Source organism: Aspergillus vadensis, assembly GCF_003184925.1.
Source record: "Aspergillus vadensis CBS 113365 unplaced genomic scaffold BO88scaffold_22, whole genome shotgun sequence".
NCBI lineage: Eukaryota > Fungi > Ascomycota > Eurotiomycetes > Eurotiales > Aspergillaceae > Aspergillus > Aspergillus vadensis.
Genome location: NW_020292060.1, coordinates 653,679 through 680,712, shown reverse-complemented (window position 1 = coordinate 680,712; position 27,034 = coordinate 653,679). Strand labels below are relative to the sequence as shown.

The 27,034-nt window shown below is 49.0% G+C and overlaps 9 protein-coding genes across 9 annotated transcripts; 4 read left to right on the top strand and 5 right to left on the bottom strand.

The window, feature by feature from the left end:
• Nucleotides 1-2,926: 2,926 nt before the first annotated feature.
• On the top strand, nucleotides 2,927-4,920 carry BO88DRAFT_346918 (carboxylesterase family protein-like protein; the record flags this gene model as incomplete). The annotated part of the gene is made up of 6 exons (XM_025703358.1): nucleotides 2,927-3,172; nucleotides 3,244-3,285; nucleotides 3,335-3,416; nucleotides 3,479-3,712; nucleotides 3,779-4,249; nucleotides 4,301-4,920. The coding sequence occupies 6 exons, from the start codon at nucleotides 2,927-2,929 to the stop codon at nucleotides 4,918-4,920; spliced, it is 1,695 nt and encodes a 564-aa protein (XP_025560043.1).
• Nucleotides 4,921-6,655: 1,735 nt separating this feature from the next.
• BO88DRAFT_469946 (GMC family oxidoreductase) lies at nucleotides 6,656-8,665 on the bottom strand (the record flags this gene model as incomplete). Its single annotated transcript, XM_025711635.1, has 3 exons — nucleotides 6,656-8,110; nucleotides 8,206-8,549; nucleotides 8,605-8,665. The coding sequence occupies 3 exons, from the start codon at nucleotides 8,663-8,665 to the stop codon at nucleotides 6,704-6,706; spliced, it is 1,812 nt and encodes a 603-aa protein (XP_025560042.1). The 3' UTR covers nucleotides 6,656-6,703.
• Nucleotides 8,666-8,877: 212 nt separating this feature from the next.
• Nucleotides 8,878-10,495, bottom strand: BO88DRAFT_469938 (MFS general substrate transporter; the record flags this gene model as incomplete). Its single annotated transcript, XM_025711634.1, has 4 exons — nucleotides 8,878-9,385; nucleotides 9,421-9,894; nucleotides 9,926-10,132; nucleotides 10,194-10,495. The coding sequence occupies 4 exons, from the start codon at nucleotides 10,493-10,495 to the stop codon at nucleotides 8,959-8,961; spliced, it is 1,410 nt and encodes a 469-aa protein (XP_025560041.1). The 3' UTR covers nucleotides 8,878-8,958.
• A 2,249-nt stretch (nucleotides 10,496-12,744) lies between these two features.
• BO88DRAFT_417949 (cell wall mannoprotein 1 family protein) lies at nucleotides 12,745-13,278 on the bottom strand (the record flags this gene model as incomplete). The annotated part of the gene is made up of 1 exon (XM_025708325.1): nucleotides 12,745-13,278. One exon carries the CDS (start codon nucleotides 13,276-13,278, stop codon nucleotides 12,745-12,747), a length of 534 nt encoding a protein of 177 aa, XP_025560040.1.
• A 2,295-nt stretch (nucleotides 13,279-15,573) lies between these two features.
• On the top strand, nucleotides 15,574-18,281 carry BO88DRAFT_407168 (uncharacterized protein). The gene has a single exon (XM_025707352.1). It carries the CDS (start codon nucleotides 15,810-15,812, stop codon nucleotides 17,829-17,831), a length of 2,022 nt encoding a protein of 673 aa, XP_025560039.1. The 5' UTR covers nucleotides 15,574-15,809; the 3' UTR covers nucleotides 17,832-18,281.
• A 214-nt stretch (nucleotides 18,282-18,495) lies between these two features.
• BO88DRAFT_456540 (tannase and feruloyl esterase) lies at nucleotides 18,496-20,363 on the bottom strand (the record flags this gene model as incomplete). Its single annotated transcript, XM_025710929.1, has 4 exons — nucleotides 18,496-18,571; nucleotides 18,632-18,868; nucleotides 18,941-19,921; nucleotides 19,975-20,363. 4 exons carry the CDS (start codon nucleotides 20,361-20,363, stop codon nucleotides 18,496-18,498), a joined length of 1,683 nt encoding a protein of 560 aa, XP_025560038.1.
• Nucleotides 20,364-21,683: 1,320 nt separating this feature from the next.
• Nucleotides 21,684-22,216, top strand: BO88DRAFT_490206 (carbohydrate binding domain-containing protein; the record flags this gene model as incomplete). Its single annotated transcript, XM_025712756.1, has 2 exons — nucleotides 21,684-21,817; nucleotides 21,868-22,216. 2 exons carry the CDS (start codon nucleotides 21,684-21,686, stop codon nucleotides 22,214-22,216), a joined length of 483 nt encoding a protein of 160 aa, XP_025560037.1.
• A 425-nt stretch (nucleotides 22,217-22,641) lies between these two features.
• Nucleotides 22,642-24,743, top strand: BO88DRAFT_394063 (putative C6 transcription factor; the record flags this gene model as incomplete). Its single annotated transcript, XM_025705133.1, has 3 exons — nucleotides 22,642-22,761; nucleotides 22,805-23,023; nucleotides 23,073-24,743. The coding sequence occupies exons 1-3, from the start codon at nucleotides 22,705-22,707 to the stop codon at nucleotides 24,741-24,743; spliced, it is 1,947 nt and encodes a 648-aa protein (XP_025560036.1). The 5' UTR covers nucleotides 22,642-22,704.
• Nucleotides 24,744-24,892: 149 nt separating this feature from the next.
• On the bottom strand, nucleotides 24,893-26,160 carry BO88DRAFT_469923 (monooxygenase; the record flags this gene model as incomplete). Its single annotated transcript, XM_025711633.1, has 1 exon — nucleotides 24,893-26,160. The coding sequence occupies exon 1, from the start codon at nucleotides 26,141-26,143 to the stop codon at nucleotides 24,893-24,895; it is 1,251 nt and encodes a 416-aa protein (XP_025560035.1). The 5' UTR covers nucleotides 26,144-26,160.
• Nucleotides 26,161-27,034: the final 874 nt, after the last annotated feature.

The window sequence follows — 27,034 nt, the reverse complement described above, 5'->3', positions numbered from 1 at the left end:
CACACCAACAAGGTTGACGGGTATTGATCACACTTCACAGCCGTGTTGCGTCAAGGCCGCTTGTCAAAAGCCTGCTCCGTGATGTATTGATGGCATCGGTGCAAGCCCTTTGAGGTAGGACACTCATTTAGTTGCTTCATCAGACATGGAATAAGCCATCTTTGTTTGAGATCTGGGAAAGCGTTCACACCGGTCTCATCTTCAAAAGATCCACAGTTCGCTTCTCTAACCGCGGCACGGTGATGGAGAGGAGAATGTCGATGAATTTCATTGTGCATATCTTGTATGTATGCACGCGATATGGTGTCCAGCTCATATCAGTGGAGTACATAAATTTGCCTTTGGGGAGATAGATCTTTGCCTGTTCAGAGCAAAGTCAGTTGTAAGAAAGAATGTATCGCACAATTTGGTCGATATCTGGTACCGATCCAGCCTGAAATATGTTGTTCTGTATCCGTTGTGAAATCGACTTCAGACTATCTTTTGCAATGTCGCTGCGGAGGGCCAGGAGCGTGATATTGTGGTGTTCGAAGTATCATTGTAGTAGAGGACACTCGCACAATTTTCGACTCTTTTGGGTAGGCATTCGGTTAGAACATCACGCGTCTTGTTCTCCTCTATGTGAAGCCTTGGATAGTGGGTCGAGTCGATGGTGACAACATGCAAAAGCAAAGCCGAGAGCGCACCTTGGGATCGAGGTCAGATTGATCACAATTTTTCGCCATTACCATAGACCCAGCTTTTTGCAATTTCTCACATGCAGCATATATAGAAGTCAGAAGAGATGGTGCACCTGCTTTGTAGTGATAATAAATAGTTGATTCTCATGCACGTTGAGTAGCTCATATCACGCTTCCTGCTTGAGCCAGATTCCCCTGGTAGCCACGCCAGCTATGTGCGGCCCATTGAACGTTCCTGAGGGGATTTTAAAGGCAGATGAGAAGACGCTGTATTGGCTTCTCTTGCCCGCGAATAGGGCACAGCTTTCATGCAGTGATGTGCTGTTCCGTCATGATGCCATCTCAGTGGTGTTCAGACGATTGTAGTTCCTCATCATCGCATTCACATGAAGTTGTTGTACATCCAATATCAGACAATATACTTGCAAGTTGTCGCTGTATAGTATGTGAGAATCTGGGACTCTACTTCGGTAGAACCTTTTAGGCGGCAGGAAGCTGCGTAGCAGGGAGATGAGCGGTAGATGGTTGCTCAGTGCAAATCGTAGACTGTTGCAGATTGGAATACTGCATGGCGTGATATTCATCGCGAACTCTCTTTGTAACACGAGAACCAAGGCAGATGTATCTGCGTATAATAGCAGGTTTGAAAGAAGTTGCTTAGACTGGCAATAATCGTTGCGAATCCAAGGCTTTCTTGTCGACGCCTGAAAGACGCTGCCCTTGATCAAGGAACTAGCGCGGATCGCTCCACCAAGTAAATATATCTCTGGCTTTGAGCTAGGCCCTCTAGTAGTGTGAATTCAGTACTGACAAGGACTAACAGCACTTTTGCTCTTGAGTGAACTTTATCCTTCTCACCACCATCTTTGTATCTGAGGTCTCAGTGTGCTGGCATCTGAAATGCTCGTAATGGGACTTCTGGAACTGCTTGATTGAGTAATATGGTATTCTAAGAGCAATGATTTGATGAGGGCATGCCTAGACACCATGGTGCAGGGCCAGAAGTAAGCGAGGGAGGGATGTCCTGAGGAGGATGGCCGTATATAAAGCCGTATAGGCGGCAGTGACGGCCATCAACTAGGTGAATTACTGGGATATGATGAATATTATAACGGTATTTGTCACAGTACCACTGCATTGCCGTTAATGAGCCTCGCCGTAACTTTGGGCTTGGTGTCAGATGTAAAGCTTGCGGCTGGAAATCAATTCACACTCAATCCGGGATCTGGGCGGACTTTATACCTCCCTGGAGACAGAATATGTCTTTGGTCACTTATACCGCCTCCAGCACGCCCGGTCACTTCTTTACTAGCCATGGAGATTGCCACCGCTCTTCATATTGTTGCAAGGCAACTTCCGATACTACATCTATCTTACGGGAAATGCCGAAGGGAGTTGTAGGAGGGAAGGTCACCACATGAACTTGTAGGTCACAGTTGGCGAATGACGCCCGCATTCGCTACAGCTAGAACCTCATATCAGATACACAGGGGAAGAGGTGCTAGCCATATTAGACACTGTACTCCACGGACTACTCTTTTAGCAGTGCATGTGTCTGATACAATACCAACCCCCACATTTTCACAGTGAATACTGCTAAAGACTACTATAAGCCAAGGTAATATCTCGTTAACAAAGGTGCGGTTAATCACTCGTTGGCTGTCATGCCCTTTATGATCATTGTCAGTTAATCTGTCTCCCTGGATATTGAGTTTACCAGCCCTGAGAGACATGAAGTAGTCGTTGTCAAATGAGGCAATAGTTTAATTCAGTAGATGAAAGATAAACGTTGCTCACAATCCATCACACGGCGAGATTCATATTATGTTTCATGAACTATCAGGCGATATCGACATCAGCAGCCGTGGGATGGCATGCATGCATGCTCGGACATAAGCCGGGTTCATGGCTTGGGGAAGCTTCCCGAAAGAGTATGGGTGTCCGAGCAGGCCCTGCTGGTGACCCCATATGGCTCCGAACTACACAAGCATAGGCTAATATCAGTCCCGGACCCCACAAGCCAAAGGCCGAGATGCGGGGTGCATGGTTTGAATACGGATACATGCCTGGGATGGATGACCAAACAAGTTGGTTGTCATGGACGAGCGATGCGACTTGACCCCTCAATGCGCCGGCCGAAGGATCGAGCCATAGGGGTATAAGAACACAGTGATCACTCATTTCTCGTTAATCCCATCTTACATCATTACCAAAAATTAGTGACACATATAAAGAAATTGAACAAGATGAAGGGAACCTTCCCAACGCTTAGTTGGTTGGCCCTGGGCATAGCCTGTGTGGCGACCTGCACCAACCCAGTAGCCCAGACAAAGAACGGAAGTTATTATGGTGTCTACATGCCTCAGTATAAGGAGGACTACTTTCTTGGAATTCCATTTGCTAAGCCCCCGCTGGCACACCTACGTTGGGCTAATCCCGAGAGTGTTAATGAGTCCTGGTCGGGATTGCGCCCTGCTACAGGCTATGCGATGGTGAGAACCTGGCCTGACCTGGCTCTGTGTTTATGCCAAGACCATATACTTACCTGTAGTACGGATGATAGGAGTGCATAGGTTACGGCAGTGATCAAAAGGGCTATCTTCAGGTGTGAATGTCACCTTCTCTACGCTGTTCTCTCCTGACCAGCAGATTAGAGCGAGGATTGTCTCTACCTAAACGTGGTCCGTCCCGCTGGCTACGACAACGCAAGTCTTCCAGTCCTTGTGTGGATTCATGGTACGTAATGAAATCTATCCCGACGACGAGAAGTTACCCCCGACGCTGAACGAATGCATCAGGCGGTGGCTTCGCACAAGGCGGCACTCCTGACCTGCGCTACAATCTTACATTCATTGTCGAGCACTCAATCAATATCGGCCAGCCAATTATCGCAGTGAGCATTGCGTATCGTCTCGGTCCCTGGGGTTTCTTTAATGGGGTTGAGCTTGCCAATGAAGGATCATTGAATCTGGGGCTCAAGGACCAGCGCCTGGCCTTGAACTGGGTGAAAGAGAACATCGCGGGTTTTGGTGGTGGGTTTCCATATCCCCATGAATGGACTTAGTCTAGGATTACTGATCTCTGACCCTCCTATTTAGGTGATCCAGATAAAGTGGTGATATACGGGCAGAGTGCCGGCTCCGAGAGCGTGGGATACCAAATCCGGGCGTACAACGGACGGGAAGACGGGCTCTTCCGTGGAGGTATGATGGAGTCCGGCGCGGTGCTACCTGGCAGTGGTTTGAACCTCACCTGGACGTACGAGCCCTGGTTTCAGCAGATAGCAGAGGAGGCTGGATGTTCCCAAGCTGTCCGCAAGCTGGACTGTCTACGCCGCACGCCATTCACTGTCCTGAACAATATCCTGAACACAACTGCTAACGATACAACGCCTTACAATTGGAGGCCCACGGTGGACGGTGACTTCGTGGCGCGGTATCCCAGCGAGCAACTCGATAGAGGAGACTTCGTCAAGGTACCTATTATAATCGGCTACACTACAGACGAAGGAACTACGGAGTGCCCGGAACCAGTGAACACCACTGCCGAGTTGGAGAACTACCTCAGCTGTATGTACTTTTACCCTTGATCCTCCTCTCCCCGCTGAAAGATTAACCCAGCAACAACAACCTACGGCTGGGCCCTCGACGAGCGAGTCGTATCCGAGCTACTCGAGCTCTACCCCAACACCACCTCCTTCGGCATCCCTTCATCCGAAGAACTCGGCGGCAATGTCACCTTCCCACAGCCCTACGGTGCCGCATTTCGCCAGACAGCAGCATACTACGGCGACGCCCAGTTCATAGCTGCAACCCGCTACACCTGTGAGCTATGGGCAGCACATAACCTAAGTGCATACTGCTACAGATTCAACACCAAGACAGACGATTACAATTGGGAAGAAGGCGTGGCGCATTTCTCGGACTTGATTTTCATATTCAACAACCTTAATGGTTATGGGTTCAGTCCGAATCCGTTTATCGATGCTCCGGAGAGCTATACTGATCTTAGCTACCTCATGTCGGGCTCGTGGATCAGCTTCGTGAATAGTCTGGATCCTAATGCGTGGACTGGACGCGGGCGGAACGCCACTCAGACGGAGAACTGGCCCGTGTATGACCTAGAGAACCCGATGAGTATGATCTGGGATGCAAATGTCACGTCGTATGCGGCGCCGGATACTTGGCGTAAGGAGGGCATTGCGCTGATTAATGCCAATCGGAGGGCATACCAGAGATAAACAGGGGATGATATAGGGAGATAGTATGCCAGTCATCTGACGCACGTTGCGGATCCAAAAAGAACACAATTCATCAAGCATCATTCATGAGTTTGTAACGGTTCTAACCTCGGGTCTGGCCCTAACCCAATCTGAATCCAACTAATAGAAAAGAAGCAAAGAAAAGAAAGAAGAAAGGCTCGTAGTAGAATTAAGCAACGCTAATGCCAGGTCGAGGTTAAGTCCCATACTGACAAGTCTCACGCTATTCACCCGCAAAGATCAGCACAAGAGAAGACTTTTTGAATATAAGACGATAACTCACATATCGGAATTCATTCTAGATGAACCGAAACACTCGAGATTTGCTGTTCGCATCCCACAAAATCAGTTTGATCTTCGGTTTATCTTCTGACATCATTGCGTGACCCCTCAAGGCACACTGACATTCGATATCCCCCATCACAAAGCGGGGTGAATGTGAAACTTTCGCACTCCTTCTGATAATCTTCAAGTGTAATCCATCCTTCACTGGTGAAGCTCATCCGTTTAGCAGTACTGAGATTCTTGAACCCGAGACCATAATTTTTACTGAATGTGCATACCCACATCTGCCGCTCAGAGCGTTAGCAGGGCTGTAGCGAAATCCACTCATCACCATCAGCGTTGAACACATATTGACTTCCAGGATTATTGAACCATAACTTGTAGAGTTTCTGTGTCTGAGGGATAACTGTCATCGTGAAAGGAATGTGCCCGGGCACTGAATGGAGCGATGTCAAGCGAGGCTATGTTGTAGAGATATTTAGTATGAATATAGAGAGAAGGATGAATGTGTACCGGGACGGCAGGGCGTGGTTGGGGACATATTGATCGGATTCCCATGGTTATATATATTACTATCAATTGTAAGACGGGAAAGGTAGACCAGAGGGATAGATGACTCAAAGAGAACACATGCAATGATACCCAAAGCCATTCTGGAAGGATTGTAGTTCCTAGTCTATTTTTACCTATGTTGAACAGACTATTGAACCAGGGTGATGATAAGGTGGCCGCAAGGGTCACGCGATTGGTCGGGCTCAGGGGTCTGCCTATGTTATTCGGTCTCATGTTTTAGTCCGATTCCCAAACAGCCGGGCCGGGGGTGGCATTACACCTCCTGAACAGGAAGGGCCTTCGCCAATCCACCAGCATGGGAAAGAAATTGAATCAGCTGATGAGTTATGTATATATTATGCTCGAGTCAACCTACGTGAAATAAGAGTTGTTGTGGTTGAACGTTTGTAATGATAGTAATATCGATAATAAGAAATCTATAATAAAAGGATGAATGATGGTTGTCATCTCGACTGATCTCCGTGACTCGAAGGTTGGGTATCGATAATGCTGCAAGCGAGCCCAGATTGGAAGGTTAATTCATGCCAATAGAAGTGGTAGATCTGAATGTTGTTACTTAGGGATGCGATAAAGAGGATGTAGTTTGTCGTTCATGTTAGTTGCGTTGGATGCAATCAAACCAAGAGATTTGTCGTTGCAGTGATAGGCACATATTGATGCCGCCTCCGAAATGATGTAGGCTATACAAATTTATATACTCATTAACAGGAGAACTTACCGCAAATTAGATAGCTTCTCAACTGTACATACTGACCTGAGTCTCACCGCAATTCCAATGGACCCTAGAATTTCTCTTATGAAAGTGTGTAAATTCATTTTGCTATATATATGGCTACAAACCTAATATATCAGCTGTAAAAGAAGTGTACAGATTGGATCATTACATTTGAAATGTAGCGGCAGTTCACTCGTTCCCAGCAAGCCCAAGGTCTTTCATGATGATCGTAGCAGCCTTCTCACCAATAGCATAAGCAGTGGTGGCCGCATTCGCGCCAATGTTCTCAGGAACAATACTCAGGTCCACCAACTTCAAGCCCTCAATCCCATGAACATTAAGCTCGGGATCAACCACGCCGCCATCAGCAAAAGCGCCCATCTTGCAAGTGCCAAGTGAGTGCCAGGTGGTGCCGACATTCTTGCGCACCCAGCCCTCAATGACCTTGTCGTCCTCCGCAGTGTATTGGATGTCGGAGATGTTCTTGTCATTCGGCTTGTCCAGCCTGACAAGGGCGGCGGCCGAATTCTCAGCGAACGGCGGATGCATGCCCGCAAACTCGCCGCGGTAAACGCCCATTCTGCGCACAATTTCTCGCTGCTTCTTGTACGCCCAGATGAGCTTCTTGACATCCAAATTACTTTTCAAGAATCCAGTCTCAAACGAAATATCCGTATCGGGATCGGGGCTTGTGATGTGGACGTGACCTCTGGCGTACGGGTAGACAGTGAACAATGACGTCGCGAGGTATTGGCCTGGCTCAATGGTGTGTGGCTCACCAGGGAAGCCGCCCAGCAAAGCCATTAGCGCCATGGGCTTGTTGGGTTTGGAGCGATAATCTCTTGCGTATGCCGCCTCGAATGCGGGTCCAAGAGCAGTGACATCCGCTTCGGTGGGACGCAGCTTGCAGGACGCATCTTGACCATTCCATCCCATGATTGGCGCATTGGTTTTGATTAACTCTTCCATGTTGATTCTACCGGCAAGAGGGGCGTCAAACGTCTCGGTTGGCTCCAAGGCACTGTAGTATGCCTGGATCAAGAGATGATGATCCTGGTAGTCCCGGCCGATTCCGGGGATATGGGCCACAGCAGGAACTCCAGCCTTGTTAAGAATGGCCTCGTCGCCGAGACCAGACCTCTCGAGAAGCAATGGGGTCCCAATAGCGCCACAGGAACTAATTACTAGCTTTCTGGCCTTGACGCATCGAATATCGGTGTTGTCTTCCTTTTGGAAGGCAGGGTTTGGCTTGAACTCAACACCCACAGCTCGTTTGCCCTCGAACAGAATCTTGATCACCTTGGTCTCAACGAGAACGTGGAGGTTTGGGTGTGCTCCATCTTCCAGCTTCGGATGCAAGTAGTTGCTGGCGGCATCCTGGCGGCGGCCCTCCTTGTCAACAAAGCGGAGGGCGCGTTGAACGCCGTTGCTGGTGTCTAGGTCTTGAAGATCCTTGACCGTCGGGTAGCCGACCTCGTTGGCGGCAGCAATGAATTGCTCTGCCGTACGCTCAGAGTAGAACGTTCCCTCAGACACAACAATAGGGCCATTCTTTCCATGAACAGAGTCAGGGCCCGGACCGTGATACGTCTCGAGCTACAATGAGTAATGGAATGTTAGCCAACACTGTAGTCAAAATTGACAATGCCGCAGAGTTCACAGAGTGCAGCTTAAACGATTCGATGACATACCTTTTTCAAGAAGGGGATCATCTCATCTGTAGACCATTCTGGAGTGCCCCACGAATCCCAATCATGGCGTTGAGCACGACTGTACATCATTAAGTTGATTGACGATCCTCCGCCCAGAACACCACCTGCTGGGACGATCATTTCGCGATTGTCCAACTGCGGCTCCGCATTTCCCTTGTAAAACAGGGTTGCGGTACTGGTCGGAAGCATTGCAGTTGGAAAAAGGAGTGGGAACGCAATCAAGTGGTTGCCCTTATTGTTCTGCCCGCCCTCGACTACGAGGATGGACAGCGAGGGATCAGCATCGGCGAGTCTGGAAGCAACGACACACCCCGCGGTACCGCCTAGGAGAGATCGTTAGTATAGATTTATGATTAGCAGATGAGTAGATGAACAAACCGCCGGCGATGATAATGTCGACCTCGTCGATGCTTTCGGGGAGCCGAGTGTAAATGCCCATATTGTTGAATGTGATGGTACGGTGGAATGTGATGGTGACGGAACGAACTGGGCGCAGTGGATGGGATCACACTATGTTTAATAGCTCCGGGTCGGTTGCCCGACTAGCAGCAACCCCACGGGACTTTTATGACGCGTGGATCCCTGTAAGTCTTGGGTGCCAATCACTTGGATTCTTGGACAAGGCTGACTGAGTTGTTACCCACTACTACTTGCGGCCAGCAACAGGCGGGCGTCTCAGATGTGGCTCTAGGGTTGCGGGGCTGGATATATAGCGCCCCCAGCTAGTAATGACTAGGTTCGTCTAGGTAACATTACGCTACGCCGTGTAAAATGGTCCCTAGTTTCACTGTGCGATATCTCCTCCGTAGCATGGTTGATAAGAACAGAGGTAGCGATGCCCAGTGACAAGGCTAGACCACCCATCTGCGCACAAGAGAAGAACGCCGTAACGTCCCTTCTTGTCGCCTGCGGACGCTTCAACTGGCCCACGGTATAGCCAAGCTGAATGACTGGCCCGACCCCAAACCCCTCCATAATGGTGTATCCACAAATAGTAGCCCTGGAGGTGTTTGTGTGAATGCTGGACAGCAGGCCGTTGCTTACAAGGAGCAGGACACTGGCCCAGATGAACCAGCACTTGTACCATGGGAACTTGGGCAAAAGTCCCCCGCTGATGCCTGCACTGACCACAACAGATGCTACAATGGCAGCGTATAGACTGCAGAACGCATCGAAGAGTCATGCAGCACAAACTGGAAAAACAGCGGAAGCGTGTAGATGGTGACAACGATGTCAGACATTGCGACAATTGTCCAGATCCACAAGCCAACCACTAATGGATCCTTGAAGAACTGCACGGGAAAAATGCGATCCGATGTGAAAAGGTGGAATTCCTGCTGCAGAGCAAACAGGATCCATAGCACAGCAGTAGCAACGTAAAGTCCGATCATCTGACCGCTATCCCAGCTGTACACGACGCCGCCAAAGCCCAGAAGCATGACTGTCGACACGGCAGAGCCAAGAAATAGCACAGCACTTACATGGTCAAATGCCTTAATCACGTTCATGAGCCCCAATGACACGCTGGGTGGCGCCGAAGGCATGATCCAGATACACGCGGGGGCGGCAACAGCGGCAACGCAGATGTTGATATAAAAAGCCCATCTCCATGTTGCAGGCGAATCGGCGAAGGCAGATCCGATAATGGGACCAAGAATGGTTCCCAGGCTCCACGCCATGCCGACAATGGATGAGATACTGGTTTTGTTCTTTGGCAGTCGTCATCCCGGTGATCATGCTAATGGTGCCGACATAGATGCCATAGCCGCCGGAGCCAGCCAGAGCGCGACCCCCGACGACAGCGCCAATGGACGACGCTGAGCCAATAACCGCAGATCCTACTTCGAAGATAAACAGGGCTGCAAGAAAGACAAATTTGCCGTTGAGGAACTTGTTGAGCTTCGCCCTGTGAACAGAAGTGTTGGTAGTCGGTTCGCCAAATGCGCTTTGCTGCTTGATTATCTCACCAGATAGGATTGGTGCCAATTTCACCCATTGGGTATGCCACTGAAACCCATGGTAGCATGTCTATGCGGTTGCCAAATGTGTCGACAATGGCAGGCCGCGCCGTTGCTGTCACGGTATTGTCGAAGGCATAAAGAAAAGTCGCCGACAGCAGGGCAACGTTGACAACAAACCACGCAACACCTGTGATCTTGCGCTCGATCACAGCACCGGCAGACGCAGACGGGTCACTGGCAGTGGAACTCTGTAGGGGCTTTTCAACATGGTCACTTATCGACGAAGCAGCTGTCTGTCTCGGCGGCATGATGGAGGTACACTTCTGGCCAACTGGTCCGTCTGTAGTCGCATCCCAAGGATTTAAGCCTGGGAAGGAGAGTGGGCTGGACTTGAGCAGCCCTGCTAACCAGCTTGCGAAGAGAACAGAGAATTCTCTAGTGTAACAGAAGATCAGTACACCATGTAACGGAGTAACTAACTAACAAAATAGTGGGCAGCGCTCGTTATCTCCATCATCATAGCCTTGTTACGCCACATCCGTCCGCAGACGGGAGCGCAGGGAATAAGGAGTTCGCTTGTGTAAATGTAGATCAGAACATATAAAAGGCATGAACAACAACTACTAAAGTAGCCAATTAAGAAGTTACTGGACAGCGCTCTTTATCACATCCTTGTTGAGCCCCACCCCTTTGCGCTAGTCAAGCTGCCGGCGCATTGCAATCAACTGATTGTGGGGATACTCCGTATTTCTCGTTGGTGACAGTTTTCTTGTAATTGCGGACAAACACTCACGTGTAGGGGCTGAAAAGCCAATGTTCCAGTACTCAATGTGCACATCCTGGTTGGGGGTAAGAATATCTCATTGTAGCCCTAATGAAACAAAGGGATGCGTTCTGTACTCTCAGCGCACAGATCACCGAGCACACCCGGTTGTTCCGGCCACAACCCAACTATAACCCATTACGGTTAGCGCTTACTGACCGCGATTCAACTTAGTATAACCTCATAAATTGCGGTTCTTTGTTCCACACTTGGCGCCGATGCCGAATCAAGTAGGAGATATACAGGCGGGCCGATAATGCTGATCTTTACCTTGAATGGCGCACTTGGAGTCCAACGTCACCGAGGTCAAAGGAGGGCGGGCGCGAGATAAAAGGACCCAGACAGGACAGGGGACCGCATCCCCAACGGAAGAAAAGGCACTAACATGAGTAGTAGTGGCTCGGTTCACACACAGCCGTTTGCCTGGGGGGTAATTAGCCTAGACAGCTCGCTAAAATCGGGCAGCATTGCGCGGCCGCAAGAATTGAACAGCCTAGCGACGGCTAACTCGCAATCCGTGGTCCAACATTGTGATAACACCCTCTTGCTCAATATTAGACGATGTGGAATGGTGGAATAGGTCGACAATGCAGTGAAGGAGGTCCGGAATAAATGAATATTAACGGACCTCAAAAAAAAGAAATAAAAGAAAAGAAAACAAAAATACCCGAAAAAGTACACTGTTTTCCATTTCCGCATGCCGAATCTCAAATCGTGAAAGTCGTCGCCAATAAAGAACGATTTATGTGCAACGCTAACGAACCATGAGCTCGTTGATCATCATGCCAACGCCCTCTCGCGACCAGCCATTGCCCATGTCAATTATTCCATGTCCCATTCAAATACTCAGCCTGCTTACTTGGAGATGCTGTAGATTTGTGGTGCTGTCTTTCCCGAGGCTTTTTTTCTATATGCTACGGTCTACGCCTTGTTTGTTCTCTGAATCTCAGTTAAGGTAACTGAAAAACAATACACTTCGTCAAATCTCATGGTATATGTCCGAGCAAGGTAACTGAAGGGTACCTTGCGACTAGAAGAGGGCTTTGCAGTCAAAGGTATCCTAGAGTAAGCTGTAGGCAATCAAGTTTATGCTAAAGAGGTGAAATCAACATTATATGTGTCTCCAGTCTCCTTAAGGATGCACAGGGGGTCATGAAGGGGTAATTAAGCTGCTTCTGTCACAGCTTGGACGGAACGGAACATACTCCCTTACTTCTGCGATCGTTTACTTTGGATTAGATTAAGCTTCCGCCTTTTAACTTAAAACCATGCTGTCACTTTTATCCCTTCCATGAAGGGCGGAAGATTAGTTATATCATGCTTGCACAATATATGAAATGAATAGCATAACGCTTGCTGGACACTGTAAAAGCGACAAAGCTCTAGCCAGGACACCCTAGCTTGACAGAAAACCTGAGTCCCCTTATGAAAGCGGGTTCATTTTGGGAATTCGGTACCCTGGAAGTGGAGCGCGAGAATGCTGCGATATGGGAAAAGCACATCTCTAGGATTACAAATAAGACCCATTGAGTTCTAAGGTACAAGAACAACCAATAAAAGGAAATTGATGCAAGAATTGGATGAACAGCTAATCCCGTTTATAGCTTCCTACTGTTTACTTCGACACCTTTCATTATCCATACCACAACTTCATCCCTCATCGAGCTAACAGATTTTTTTGTCGCTACATGCCGTCATTAACAGCTTTCCCGCGCCCCAAAATGGTCAAATGGTCTAGGAGGAGTAGGCATCTTCTGCAGAAGCAAAGGCGTTGTCAATGTAAGTCTTGACTAAGGTGGTTTGGTCGCTAAGAGAAGCCGGTTCGTTTGTTATCAACGCATCAGCGGAATTGTCGAAGGCCGTGTGGAGAGAGCGGAGATCGCTAAGAACGAGATCTGCTCCACCTGGGACATTTGACCAAGAAGTTGCTTGATCTGCTAGGGTAGTTAAAATGCTCAGGAGATTTCCGATGACCGCTTGGACGTCGTTAAGAATAGCGGCTCCAGTTTCATCATCCAAGGAGCCGGCGTCGTTGGTATCGGTGGTTGCATAATTCACCGAATAAACAAGATTCTGGAAATCGTCGTGGATAGCCACAGCTCCCGCCAAACCACTAGCAGGGAAAGTTCTAACGTCATTGCCGAGGGCTGAAATTCCTGGGGCGATTCTTTGGTTTATATCGTCTTCGACTGTGATTGCATTGCGGCGAAGGATAGGGGTAGCGGCAGCAGTTAGAGCCAGAGTGAGAAGTTTGGCGATGAGTACCATCTTTGGTGGTGAACGTTGATGACGGTTAATAGTGCCGAGGTTGTGACAGCCAAGGAGATGGAAATAGGGTTTTCAGGGACGTTATTGAGGGCTACCTGTGCTCTATATATGATGCGATGGGTCGAGTAAAGGTAATACGGTGATATGAGGCAATTAATAATTACGCATACATAGCGCAGCTAGCTTCATTTTGCATACTCGAACTTGCCTAGTAACTAACCATCCCACTTCTTGAGTACCCCTATCTCAAGAGGAAGAAGGATGTAAATCATTCAGCACACTCTGCTAAGAAATGCTAGCCTAAGCTCAGGGCTGGCGCAACACGGTATTGTATTGGGCCTCCACAAGCGGATGTACATACAGCCCAGTGCGCTATTGAATTTGGCAGTAGGCCTGGATGGTCATCCTCGCCCGGAATTTATGTAAGTTAGGGATTATCTTAGAAAGGAATCTATGTAAGCAAGGGATGCGTGTATGAAGCCGAAGACAATGACACAGTATGCCACTGGTGGCAGTGGAAATTGAAAGTCCCTGCATGATGCAACACCGTGAAAATGCATATAGTAGGTCGATCGGTCACGCTCATACCTTCTTCCATGTTGTTTTTAGTTCTTACTAGTCAGAGACCTGGTTTAATTGGTGGTGTTTGTCAAAAAACGACCTCAGAAAGATCAAATGTCTTACTACTCGATCACCTGTCCGATAGTAAAGCTGTAAATATTTCAATATCTGTATTAAGGCTGAATATATGTCTAAGATTCCTTATTTCTTAAAATGTACTAATACTTATAATAGCTTGAAGCTCATCAGAGGTAGGTTGGTCTGTCAGCGGCAATAAGGTAAGTTATAGTGTAGTGAGCCCACAGACGAAACCAATTGGCTCTATTAGAACCCCAGACTGGTGGTGTCGGATAATATCTCCGTAGATTCGGGCTGCTTCGTCAGCAAACCATTAGAGAGCTTGCTGCAAAGAGTACCTCCCCGGTTGCATCCAGCTCAGCCGTCCCGTTCTCCACAATAAGGATACGGGATAACCCTTTGTTGTTCTCAGGAATCAACTTACTATGGGCGAAGAATCCGATGACCTTCCCATTTGCAGGATCTGGTGTCAACCACTCATCACCTGGTCAAAAGCTGCATGAAAATACAGTACCTATATTGGGCTTACATGTTTCAATTATATTGAAGCACTTTTCCGAAGCTGACTCTACCCACTGACCGTTAACATATTTCTCCCCAACCAATAGGAAGGGCTGTCTAAGGAGGATTCGACAGAACATAGCTCCGAGTACATGCAATGAAGCTTGTGAAACGCTTAAAGCAACCAAGCGAGTGGAGAATGTATGAGTGATCATGAATAATTATTTATAACCCCATGTTGTCGCCCAAGGACGCCAGGTGTATGCAGTGGTACATGAACAATGCGGTGAGCTACGTTACTGCGGAAGTGGGGTTCCCCAAACTGCCATTTCGGAAGGCGAACCCAAATAAAGTCCGAACCCTATTTAATCCCGGAATTGCTTACTATTCTGTATAACTGGGCATACAGTGAACGAAGTGGCAAGCGATGTTAAATTGAGCCGCAGGCGCACCATATCGATGAACACGTACTCAAACTCAGCCATGCATGCCTAGAGAGCGGACCCATTCCCGTCCCACAGCATGAAGGGTATGCAAACGCCACATTAGCGTGGCTTGAGATCCAAAACCGCCTCCTCGCTTGACTTTAGTGAATAAGTATCTTCGTCTATTGTTACAGATTTGTCGCAACACTTCAACGGGCTTGATATAGCCGAGATTATTTGACCGGCATTCCCGGTCGTCCGAAGCTTCGTGGTCCTGCTCTTTTTGGCAATGAAAATCTAGCTGATTAGATTTAGCGGGTAGCCAAACCTGCTTCGATCCATGGTAACTATCCGAACGAGCAAGATATAGTTACTCAAGACGCCCTGATTGGTGGCTTGCTGCTCCGATGGCTGGGCCCGATGGACCACCGGCAGTTGTCAAACATTTCAGCCAGCTCAAATGCCTCAAAAGGCAGATGCTAGTAGGTAGCAGCTAGTTCTGATTACACCCTCGTTCTATTCGCTTCGAAAAACTCAACACTCAACACAATCACTACGTCCTCCCTGTCACCACACGATAAAGGGGATACGTATTGATGTATTATACTAAACTAATATTCAGTGAGTCGCCACCCGCCCATTATAGACGGCCTTTTCTCGCTCTCGGAGAATACAAGTAGACTACTAATCGTCTGCTCTAAGATGGCCTAGATGCCTTAACTCTCCATGGGCAGAGGCGGGGATGTCAGGGGCGATCGCCTGGAGTGGAAGACCGGAAGCTGGTTCCATGTCAAGTCGCACCAATGAATGGCAGCGCAGTGGAAGCGTCAATGAGTGGTTCTGCTGCCGGTAGCGTTTCCGCCACTCACAGTGACTTTTCTTCCGCCACGCGATAAAGACCGACAAAAGAAGATAACTCCATTCTCTCCCTTCTTCTGCCTCTCATGTCTGTTCAAACGAGTCGCAATGTTTCTCGACGGCCAAGTGGCCGCTCTCTCTCTTGATGAGAAGCTCGCGACATCAAGCAGTGTACCTCTGCCAGACGATGACTCTCCAGTGGTGTCTCCCTCACTCGCATGCATCTATCGCCATACCCCGACGCCGACCATCGTCCTCGATTCATCCATGACCATTGTAGAGGTCTCTGATAGCCATCTCGCTTTATCCGGCAAGACGCGCCAATCTTTGCTGCATGCGACCGTTCGTGACCTCGACCCAGCTGCCGTGCCCGCTCCTAACATCGCTATCCTCTGTGGCGCACTGCGTGCAGCTTGCTCAACGAAGGAAACCCAGATAGTGGAGAGAATTGTGTCCAGCGACAAATCTTTATACAACCTCCGAGTTACTCCCATCTTCGACGCATTTACTCTGCTGTACATTGTATTGGAGGCGCACAAGCTTTCCGAGGAGACCGCCAGCGTTAATCATGCCTATACAAACGAAACTTACAAAATCCTCGTGGATACCGTTAAAGAATACGCCATTTTCATGCTCGATACGCAGGGCAATATCACGACCTGGAATCCCGGCGCTGCAATCATGAAGGGATGGCCAGCAGAGGAGATCCTTGGCAGACATTTCTCTGTCTTTTATAGCCCCGAGGATCGCCTGGCTGGAAAGCCCCTCCGAGGTCTTGCTGTATGCTTGCGCGAAGGCCGTATGGAAGATGAGGGTTGGAGGTATCGGCGCGATGGCTCGCGATTCTGGGCCAATGTGCTTATCACTCCCATCTATCAGTTCGGGCAGCACGTTGGTTTCGTCAAAGTCACCCGCGATCTCAGCGAGCGCAAAGAAGCTGAGGCCCGCATAATTGCTGCTTTCGAGGAGTCGTCACGCTTAAAGACCGACTTTCTCGCCAATATCAGCCACGAAATCCGGACTCCGATGAATGGGATGAAAATTGCCATGACGATGCTGGCTGACACGAGTCTATCTCCGGCACAGCTCGAGCATGCTGCCATCATTCAAGACTGCATGTCAATCTTGCTCGAGACCGTGAACGACGTCCTTGACTACTCGAAACTTTCATCTGGCTCTTTCTCGCTGCACTCCGACGTGGTAGATGTCAGCGATGTGGTCGGAGCCGTCATACGAAATTGTCGCCCGGCGTTGAAGAACGGTGTCGAACTGACCATGGACATTGCACCTGACTTTCCCAGAAATCTTCGAGGAGATCCCCTACGATATCGCCAGATCCTGCAGAACTTGGTCGGCAATGCAGTCAAGTTTACCGAGAGCGGCCATATCCGGGTCTCCACAGCGTGCTCTCCGGATGAACAAGAGGAGGGATGTTGCATCGTGCGTACAGAAGTCGTCGACACCGGCATTGGTGTTCCCGACAACGCAATGAACACCCTCTTCACCCCATTCACCCGCTTTGCCAACTCGACCACTCGACAATACCAAGGGACTGGATTGGGCTTGTCCATCTGCAAAAGTCTGGCCGAACTTATGGACGGAAAAGTGGGATACTCTCCAAACCCGGATGGCCAAGGCAGTGTCTTCTGGTTTACTGCCAAATTGGGAGATCGATCTAGCACCGCGTCACTCAAGCCCCGCAGTCCTGCATTAACGCCCGTGGGCCAAGATCTTTGCGATAAAATGCGGGCCATTGCGCCCCACAAACATGTCTTGTTGGTTGAGGACAACATGGTCAATCATACCATGATGCTGAAACTCCTTCGCAGCATCGGCTTCACGCGGGTGGATGGGGCATGGAATGGCGCCGAGGCACTTTCTAAGATTAAGAAGAAGCCGCTATCCTACAACGTCGTTTTGATGGATGTCTCCATGCCCATCATGGACGGCCTTGCCGCCACGGGACACATCCGCGATATGGGACTCCAAATGCCGATTATTGCAGTCACCGGGAATGCTATGCAGGGCGACGCCGAAAGCTACATTGCCAAGGGCATGAGCGATTGCATCGGCAAGCCGGTTCACCGAGATCAACTACTGAGTGTTCTGTGGAAGTGGATTGGATCATGATAAGAGATACGGGTGTGAACTTGTCTGTTATTTGCATAAGCGCAGCGCAGAGTACGGCGTACTGGGCATATAAACAATGGGTCTATCTATTTCATATGTATTGCTTTTGTCACTGGTCTGGTTTCGGGTTTTCTTTCCATCTTCCTTTGTGTTTTGTTGTTTTTCTTTTCTGCTTTGTTCACTTAGCCTTTCAACTTCTTGCAACCTTACACACTTTACGGTTCGAATATATATGATAACATGATGTTTATGAAGCCAGAAATTCTTAAAATCCCTCTTTTGGCATCTGGCCATGTAAGAAGGAGACCTGGAGTAGTATCTGTCATTCTATAAAGCCTACCCTCATTTCTAGCAAACACGTACAATGTTTGTTATTTCTCCCTTCTGTGCTCTGCCCTCCAAACAATTATGCTTCTTACTGAGAACACCTTTTACTACTTTACTTTCCTCCAAAATACTTTATGCTTCTTTTGTACGCATATAACCAAACCTCTTGCATATTCCGTACGTAGTACATTCCCATCGACTCAGACACGGTCTATTCTGCCACGGCTAGTAGTATCTATATCAATGTCTCTTGTCTATAGTAGCAATATGCCGTCTATCCCCATAATCTAAGTTCTAAAACTGAACCAATCACCCCAAATGATATATCTAACCCCATTTACACATCAATACAATCCCAATAATCCTCATGCGTCGACACTCCAGTCTGCGTCCAATTCGCCTGTTTCGGGTACCTAACCAACAACCCCCAATTAGCAAACCCTTCTATCAATGGAAGTAAAACGATAACTTACGGGCAAATCTTCCGATTATGAAGCAGCGTAGTAGGATCCGCATTATCCTCAAAGTTCGTGGTAACCATATACGACGGGGCATGACCACCCTCTACCCAGCTGATCAGCGTGAGGAAAGAGTCATGGACGTAGTTGTCGACGACGTTGGCGGGGGTGAAGTTGAAGAAGTTCCCGGCTTGGTAAGGCCCGGCTAGGTACCATAGGGCGGACATGCAGGTGGGGGTGCCGGTGCAGTGTCTATCTTTGGTTAGTCATCTTTGATGGTTGTCGTGGGGGGTTTGAGTTGGGAGATGAGGGCAAGAGGCTCACTCTAATCCCGGAATCAAGTAAAGCTGATAATGTTGGTCGATGTCGATGCCTTTCTCCAACGCAGCATACGTGGCTTTGTGGTGATAGTAAACGCTGGAACCAGGAGACACGACCGAGTCCGACATGCCGTGCCAGTGGAAGAATTTCCCGCCCCTGTTGAAGAACGGCGACAGGTCAAAGTCGTCTGCGTTTGAGTGGGCGGGATTACGCGCGTCCGCCTCGGCGATGAGTTCGTATGTCAGGTCCTGGGCTGTGAGGTTCTTGAAGCCGAGGACGTTCTGGATATACCATGATTTGGAGTGCTGGTTGCCGAAGGTAGTGTTCCAGGTGGGTTCGCTGCCGAACCATGCGCCGGGGTAGATGAGGTCTTGGTCAAAAGTGGTCCAGTCATTGTAGATCTTGCGGAGGGTATCCAGTTGTGGTGCGGTCAGGCAGTTGGATGTTTTGTTACGGCTGCAGGCTAGTGCTTCGGGGTTGAAGAAGCAGCCTTGTGGGGCCGAGATGATGGAGTCCGTGAGGTTGTCTTGGGGATCGCATTGGCGGAGGACCTCGTCCGTGATGACTGGGTATAACGAGGGTGGGATTGAGGAGTTTGATTGGGGTGCGCCGCCGATTGTTGTCTGCTTGTAGTTGTAGAATGCTTGGTGTGTCATCCACCAGTTCGGGGCACCCGCCATAGCACCATCGTAGTCTTCGGGGTATGTCTGAATGGACTTCATGACTTGTCGGCCTCCGTCGGAGCATCCGGTGATGTAGCTGTATTTGGGTTCGACGTCGTACCAGGCCTTTACGATGGCTTTGGCGGTAAGGGTAGATAGGTGCAGTGCTCTGTGACTCCAGTCGATGAGACCATTGGGAGTCTCCCAGCCTGAAACGTGGTCCGGCTCGTCGTGACCAGAGTTAGAGGCAAATGTGGCAAAGGCGTAGCGCAGGCCTGCACTTGCTACGCCCCATGAGAGCCCAGAGTCGGGGGCTGCCATCCTAGAGGTCGTTAGTGAGGAGTCGAGTTGGGGGTGCATAGCCTTTATACATACATGATACTGCCGTTGAAGTGGGTAGGAAGAAGTGCTCCTAAGCCCCAAGTCGCGCCCTGTTCATTTGTTCCGTTGACTCGGAACGCACATACAGTTGGGATATCGGTGGTAAACGTCGAAGCGCCAACATAGTCGGTGAACTCATCCAGAGTTTCATTGCTGTCAATGTAAAAAGCGTACGGAACACTCAATGTGGTTCCATTGAGCCCTGGAAGCTTGTTTACGAAGGCCTGCAAGCCACTGGTGGTGCAATTGGGCGCATTGACTGCCGCGTAGGTGGTGGCGTTCTCGTAGGCGCAAATATCACCTGCAGGCAAGCTGCATTTAAATTGCGCACTGGCAACGGCTAGAAGTGATGCCCATGTCGCAAGGGCTAGTGAGAGACCCATGTTGGAGAAGATGGATGATCAGCAGAGGCTATGTCTATCCTGTCATCCATGGTGATGGGAAGCGCATTTATAGCTGACTTCGTTTCCGGACTTGGTCAAGTCATCTCGGGAGCCCGTCGGGTCTGTCTTGCTCCGGGAGGCATTTTGAAGCCTCATACATAGAAAGCTGTCTGATCTTCTTGCAATGACGCGTGTGGCGTTTCGTCAAATCCGTCATTTCCCCTGAAGATCCGAAGCTTAGCACCCACCTCGAGACGAGCCTGTCACAGCTCTATTTAAGTACCTTCCAGTACTCACGCCATCTTACAGAGATCGCTAGAGGAAACCTGATGTGACAAGTTTCTTAAGACTTGGCCATACAATGTCGTCTTGGCAGCCTATTCTTAGGGCATAATTCATGTCCCTTACTTGCAAGGGTAGATAATTGCCGGTCAAGAACAGGTCGGGGATATTTGGACATTCCCCACCCGAGGATCGACGATATGGATACTTGCCGATTCTCAACGAACCCGCCCCACGGACCAACGCGTCGTGTCCACTTGAACCGGCATTAACTTGCGGAGATTAAACCCCATTAAGCGTAGGCAATTTATCTTGTTCAAATCAAGCCTGCGCTATGAAGCTTGGCCTTTCCCTTACCCACCGTCCCTATCATATCATGGACGGGATATCAGTAAATTCAAGGAGGTTCGCTACTAGGCAGCAACCGGAGATCTCTGATTAAGTGTATCTGGTAGACTAATTGACCCTTAGGGCTACCCCCAAAACTTGGCAAGGACTCCAGTGGGTCATGGACTCTGCCCTATTGCGCAGAGACCTTGAGAAACATAACTCGAAGATAAGACAATGACGTGTGCCATCACATTTAATTTGCTCTAAATGGGGACCACCACCTTTGACGGGTTCCATAGAAGGCATTGGCATCTTTGGTTGGTTATTAAGTCATGTACCACTGCCAGTCGATGAAGCTTAGGCAGCCCACTATGAAAAGCTTGGCCCGCAGAAATTTCTCCACACTTTCTTCTGCAATTCTAAGTTAGATACCGTCTCATTTAAGGTCTATATATCTTTTCTAAAAGCAACAGAGATGCCTCCAGTAATCATCGCGGGTGCCGAAAACTAATGGAAATAAAAGATGACATCGATCTGACTACGAAGCCGGAATGCTATCCGACCCGATGATACATGTGAGGGGGCATTATAACTTAGATGAGAACAAAAGTAAACTCCGGGATGGTAAGGACTCCTTTGCCTTCTTGCTACACTCCTAAGCTATTCTTGATAAACCATTCAGGTTTATTATAGCCATTGTGCGCCATAATGTCCACCTCTGGCTGTAATATCCTCTCCAACCCCTCCTTCGAGACAGGCTCTCTTTCGCCATGGTTCACCACAGCCTCAGATATAGCCCGAGTCACGACTGCCACCCCCGCCTACACTGGCACTTACTCACTGTATGTCTTCTAGCATCTGCATTCATCTCAGTCTCTAATGTATATAACAGCGACCTCACAACTGCCATCGACAACAGCCCCAATTCCTTCTCCCAGACCCTGTCTAGTCTCAACCGCAGCACGACCTACGACTTCTCCGTGCAAGTCAAGCCCTCAGTGTCCGGAGCGGAGTTCTGCCATATTGCCGCGTACCTAGGATTGAACACAACTAGTGATACTATTGCTACCGCTCATCTCGAACCTAGTGATCAGTGGACCGCTGTAACCGGGGAGTTCACGGCCAATCGGTCCGCAGATGTTTTGACAATCAGTGCGGCGTGCACGTCGCCTGACAATTCGTACACTTGGCAAGTGTACTTTGATGAGGTTGTTGTGGAGAAGAGCGGATGCAGCGACTGAATCAGACTGGGACTTTTGAGAAACATTCTGTAGTAAAACCTGCCCAGCTTAGTGCGTCGAGTGTTCCATGCAATTCCCATACCCAAGACATTCGTGACATTTAACCACACACCCCTCTATTCCAATGACACAAGAATTGCCTACAGGGAACTTATAATATAGTATACTAAGTGATGCGTACATCCGGCGTCAGTACTATTTATACTCGTCTGCAAAATGTCATTTTCCATTTGGTAAGCCTGTTCAAGCGAGACGATCGCTATTGATGCCTGAGGCGGATGAGGCTTCGGCCTTATCGGTTGTATCGGGCCAACATCGCTTACGGCCGATCCCCAAACCTTTTCCAGACCAACCTCGCTGGCCTATCCTGCAGTTGTGTCGCACTGAAGAGTAGCCGGCCAACCTAGGACATTCTTCGATCAGAATCTTAGTACAATGACTAGCCCGGGCGTATCCAATACAAGGAAGCGCAGACGCCCGGCGTATTCATGTGTTTCGTGCCGCCGTCGCAAAGTCCGATGCGACCGGGCCAACCCGTGTCGACAGTGTGTGACCCAGAATATTGCTTCAACCTGTACATATGAGCAGAATCACAATGCGCGTGCCGGTCGTGAAACGGTGCTTTCTACTACCAACGAAACGAATCATCAAAGACAAAATGTTTCTCAAGAGAGTAATAGTGGCCAAGCCTCACACACGCCTCACGCTTCATCGCAACAGGCTGCATCCACCTCGGGCCAGATCCGAGGCATGGTGTCAAAGACAAGAGTGTTCGGGCAGGGACATTGGATGAATATTTTTTCATTGGTAAGTTGACTCACACATCAAACCTAAGCTTGTATTAACGACGTTACAGACAGAAGGGCTGCCCAGCTTGCAGCCTCTCATGGGCCTCTACGACACCATCATACGGAATACAAGCCACGGCCCCTTCGATGCCATTGCTGATAAGATCGCTCAATGCAAAAGGCTAGCTCGAAGCATCAAAAGTCAGAGGCCAAGTCGTAGTAGCCTCCCGACACAGATCCATCAGTCACTTCCGTGTTCCGATATCGTCCTTGAACTGACCCAGCTCTATTTCGCCTCGTTCGAATCGTGCTACCGGATACTTCAGAGGACTTCCTTCATGAAGCATTGCCAGACATACCTGAATAACCACGAAGACACAGATACTTGTATAGTCTTGCAAATCTTTCTCGTGGTCGCTATCGCCGGTCCCTTGCATCAGGATAACAATGTCCGTGTAGATGTGGCGTCAAAAGCTGGAATGTGGATTCATACAGCCCAGACATGGCTCTCAGCACCACTGGAAAAGAACCGCTTAACTTTGGGAGCCATCCAACTCCACTGTCTTCTTCTCATAGCCCGCCAAGTGAATCAGGTTGGCGCCGATTTGATCTGGATCTCCACAGGCTCATTGATGAGGATGGCCATGCAGATGGGTCTGCATCAAGATCCCAACTGTCTGCGCGAGATGGAGTTCACAGACAAAGAACTGAGGCGGCAACTCTGGTACACTATTCTAGAACTGAACTTACAGTCATCCTTGGATTCCGGAATGGTACCAATGATCGCAACTGGAGACTGGAATACTGAACCGCCAAGCGATCACAGCCTCGAATCCGAGCCAGAGATAGGCGAAGAGGAAGAGTCAGTGGCTCGTAAGCCACCTAATTTTCAACCAATACTGTCAAAGTCAATCCCAGTCCGTCTGCATGCCTCCAGACTCATAAACGACTTGCGAGAGGAACCGCCCTACAATGAGGTCCTTGAAATCGGTAAAGAACTAGCCTCAGCATGCCGCGACATCTCCGTCACTCTTGACCAAATTGACTCATTATCCCCATTAGATCAGTTCGCATCCAGCTTCTGCACCCATCTGATCCGACGCTATACCTTGTGTCTGCACTACAAGTTTGCCATCCAGGCAAGGGTTAATCCTCTATACAGTTACTCCCGCAAGGCCGGTGTCGAAGCCGCACTAGATATCATAGCACTGGTCGAAGACAATCTGTACGGTCGTGTCCTCCGCTGTGGAGGTGGCATGTTCCGTGACATTGTGACCCGCGCGGCAATACTCATCTTCTCAGAATCCAGCCCCGATCCAGAAGCGGAGAGCTCAAGTCTTGCGAAAAGAAGAGACTATGCTCGTCAGGAAACGCTTTTGCGAGATGCCCGCTGCGTGGTTCAGTATGCAAAAGAAAGATTACACTACGGAGAGACTAATGTTAAGGTTTATATCTTTTACAATATGATGCTAGCCCAAGCGGAAGCTAGGCTTAATGGTCAGTCCGAGGAGGAGGCAGTTTCAAGAACATTACATGAGAGTGTGGAGGTGTGCTACAATATGATGCAGGACATGGTAGCCGGGGCATCTATCTCCGCTGAACCTAGTACTGCATCTCTCGAAGAGAGTCTCAATAGATCGAATAACTTCGGGGAATCCTTAGACAGCGGCTTTGATTACGTCCACGACAACGACTTCAACTTGGACTTTCCCGACCTGCAACTCTTCACGGGATGGTGAATTTAGTGGCAATTTTCTGGGAGAGAAGATACTGTATTGGAAGTGATAACTAATTACTCCCCATGAAGCCCTTTGTACAAGCGAGACACGCACAGCAACGAAACAAATGCTATATAATACCACAAAATCGCCAGAGCCTCCGACTATTATCAGTTTTTGACCATGCTCGGATACTCCGGCAGCTTCCAGTCCTTGTTGCAATCTTCACGCAGAACCCATTGCGCGAGGACGTCCAGTCTCAAAAAGGATGCTATTGCAAACAGGAGGTACACGACAGTGATCCCCAACGTAGATGAAGGGAGTCTGCTCATGTAATCGTGATCGTCCAAGAGTCCCTTTTGGACATTCACCATGAAGGGCTTGAGTTTATCCTCATAACTCTTAAAAGCCTCCGCGATATCCTCCTTAGAACCAGTGCCCTTCGCACAATGTTTGCCGATCTCCCCTGCCAGAATGTAAGCACCAACCATGGCACAAGGTGTTCCCATTCCTGTCATAGCAGACGGACAATAAGCCGCATCCCCGACCAAGACAACTCGGCCCCGCGACCAGCTATCCAGATTCACCACTCCCATGCGCTCACAATAGAAATCATCCGCTTCTTCCATAGCCTGGATAATCTCCTCCGACTTCCACCCTGCATCTTGAAATACCTGTCCCATAACCTGCTTCTCCCTCTCGACATCGCCCTTGGTGCAATCCTCGAAAGGTCCCGCCTTGCAGAACATATACGCCTGTATCTTGTGCGGATCATGACGACGCATCATAATCCCACGTCCCTGCGTAGTCATATACACCGTGGCGTCGTATCCCTCTCCCTTCTTCAGCTCACTATCGATCGTGAAATACCCAGCACACACCCCAATTGAGTGAACCTGATCTTCACCTTCAAGCATCATTGACCTCGTACGGGACCCCAAACCATCTGCACCAACAACGAAATCAAACCGCTCTTTTCTCCCATCCGACAATACCACATCCACATAAGTATCCATCTGCTGCATCTCCGTCACATACATCCCAAACAAGTACTCCACGCGATCCTTCACAGAACCATGAAGCAAATTGCAAAGATCCCCCCTCATAATCTCATAATCGGTAGTGAAGCTCTGCAGTCCTTTCCCACTTCGATTGGCAGGGAAATACCCCCATCGCCTGTCGCGGTTATCAACAAGCTTCAGACCTTGTTCTGGGACGGTAACCTTGCGAAAGGCTTTCTCGAGACCCATTCGTTGTAGGACTTCAATGCCAGGACTGCGGAGGTCGACTTGAAGTCCTGTGGCTCGTAGACCAGGGTATCGCTCGATGATTGTGACGTTGTGGCCGAGTTTGGATAACCAGAAGGCGAGGGCGTTGCCGGCGATGCCTGCGCCGGAGATGAGGATTTTGAGACCGGTCATGGTTTGTATTCTCCAAGCTGATGTTGTGAGGATGATGGGAATGAAGGACGAGAAGGCATGCAGAGGTCGAAGAAGAGGCACTGGCTTCATATATATACGGTGGAACGACATCATCTTCAAGCTGTTGCTTCAGCCAGGCAGTCCGGTATATGACCGATAGGGCCGGTACGGCCGTTACGACCGAAAATCCCGTGATGTCCGAATGCCCGAATTGCCCGAGTGCTAAGACGGCATGAAATTGGGGGCCAATCGGTATTAGGGGTAATTATTCGATATCATGCTTATTGCTAAAAAATGTTGGCTGGGTTGTTCAGCAAACTCGGTGATTCGCACACACCACTTACTTATGCTTCGGCGGGGTGTCTGAAAGACCAGTATTATTCTGCAATTGCACATTAGACTGGGATATATGACGTGGTAATCGGACTTAGATATATTTCAATATGGCACATAACCACAAGGATCTTAACTGGACTGGACAGAAATCCCTCGATATGTGAATCAGATTTGAGTATTATCAGAGTATCAGTGAGAGTATCAGTGCGAGTCTTCCTACAGATGGACATACGACTGGGTTAGTGGACAACTACTACATTACACATCATATAATACACTCCTAGAGTATTTAGGTATCACCTATCCTAGACAATTACAGCATTTCAATGTTCAGAGCCGCAAGTATTACCCAAGCACAGCATTTTCATACGCCAGCCCTGACAACTTTATCTTTATCCAGGAAATGTCCCACTTCATCTACTCGTACCGAAGCTCGGGAGGTTCTCCTTCTAAGTTAGAGCAATCTGAAGACGTAACTCGTGCATTGGCAATTATATAAAAGCAAATAACCTTCTTTGTTCTAACTCCTTTCCCGTGGCGCATATAGATGGTCAG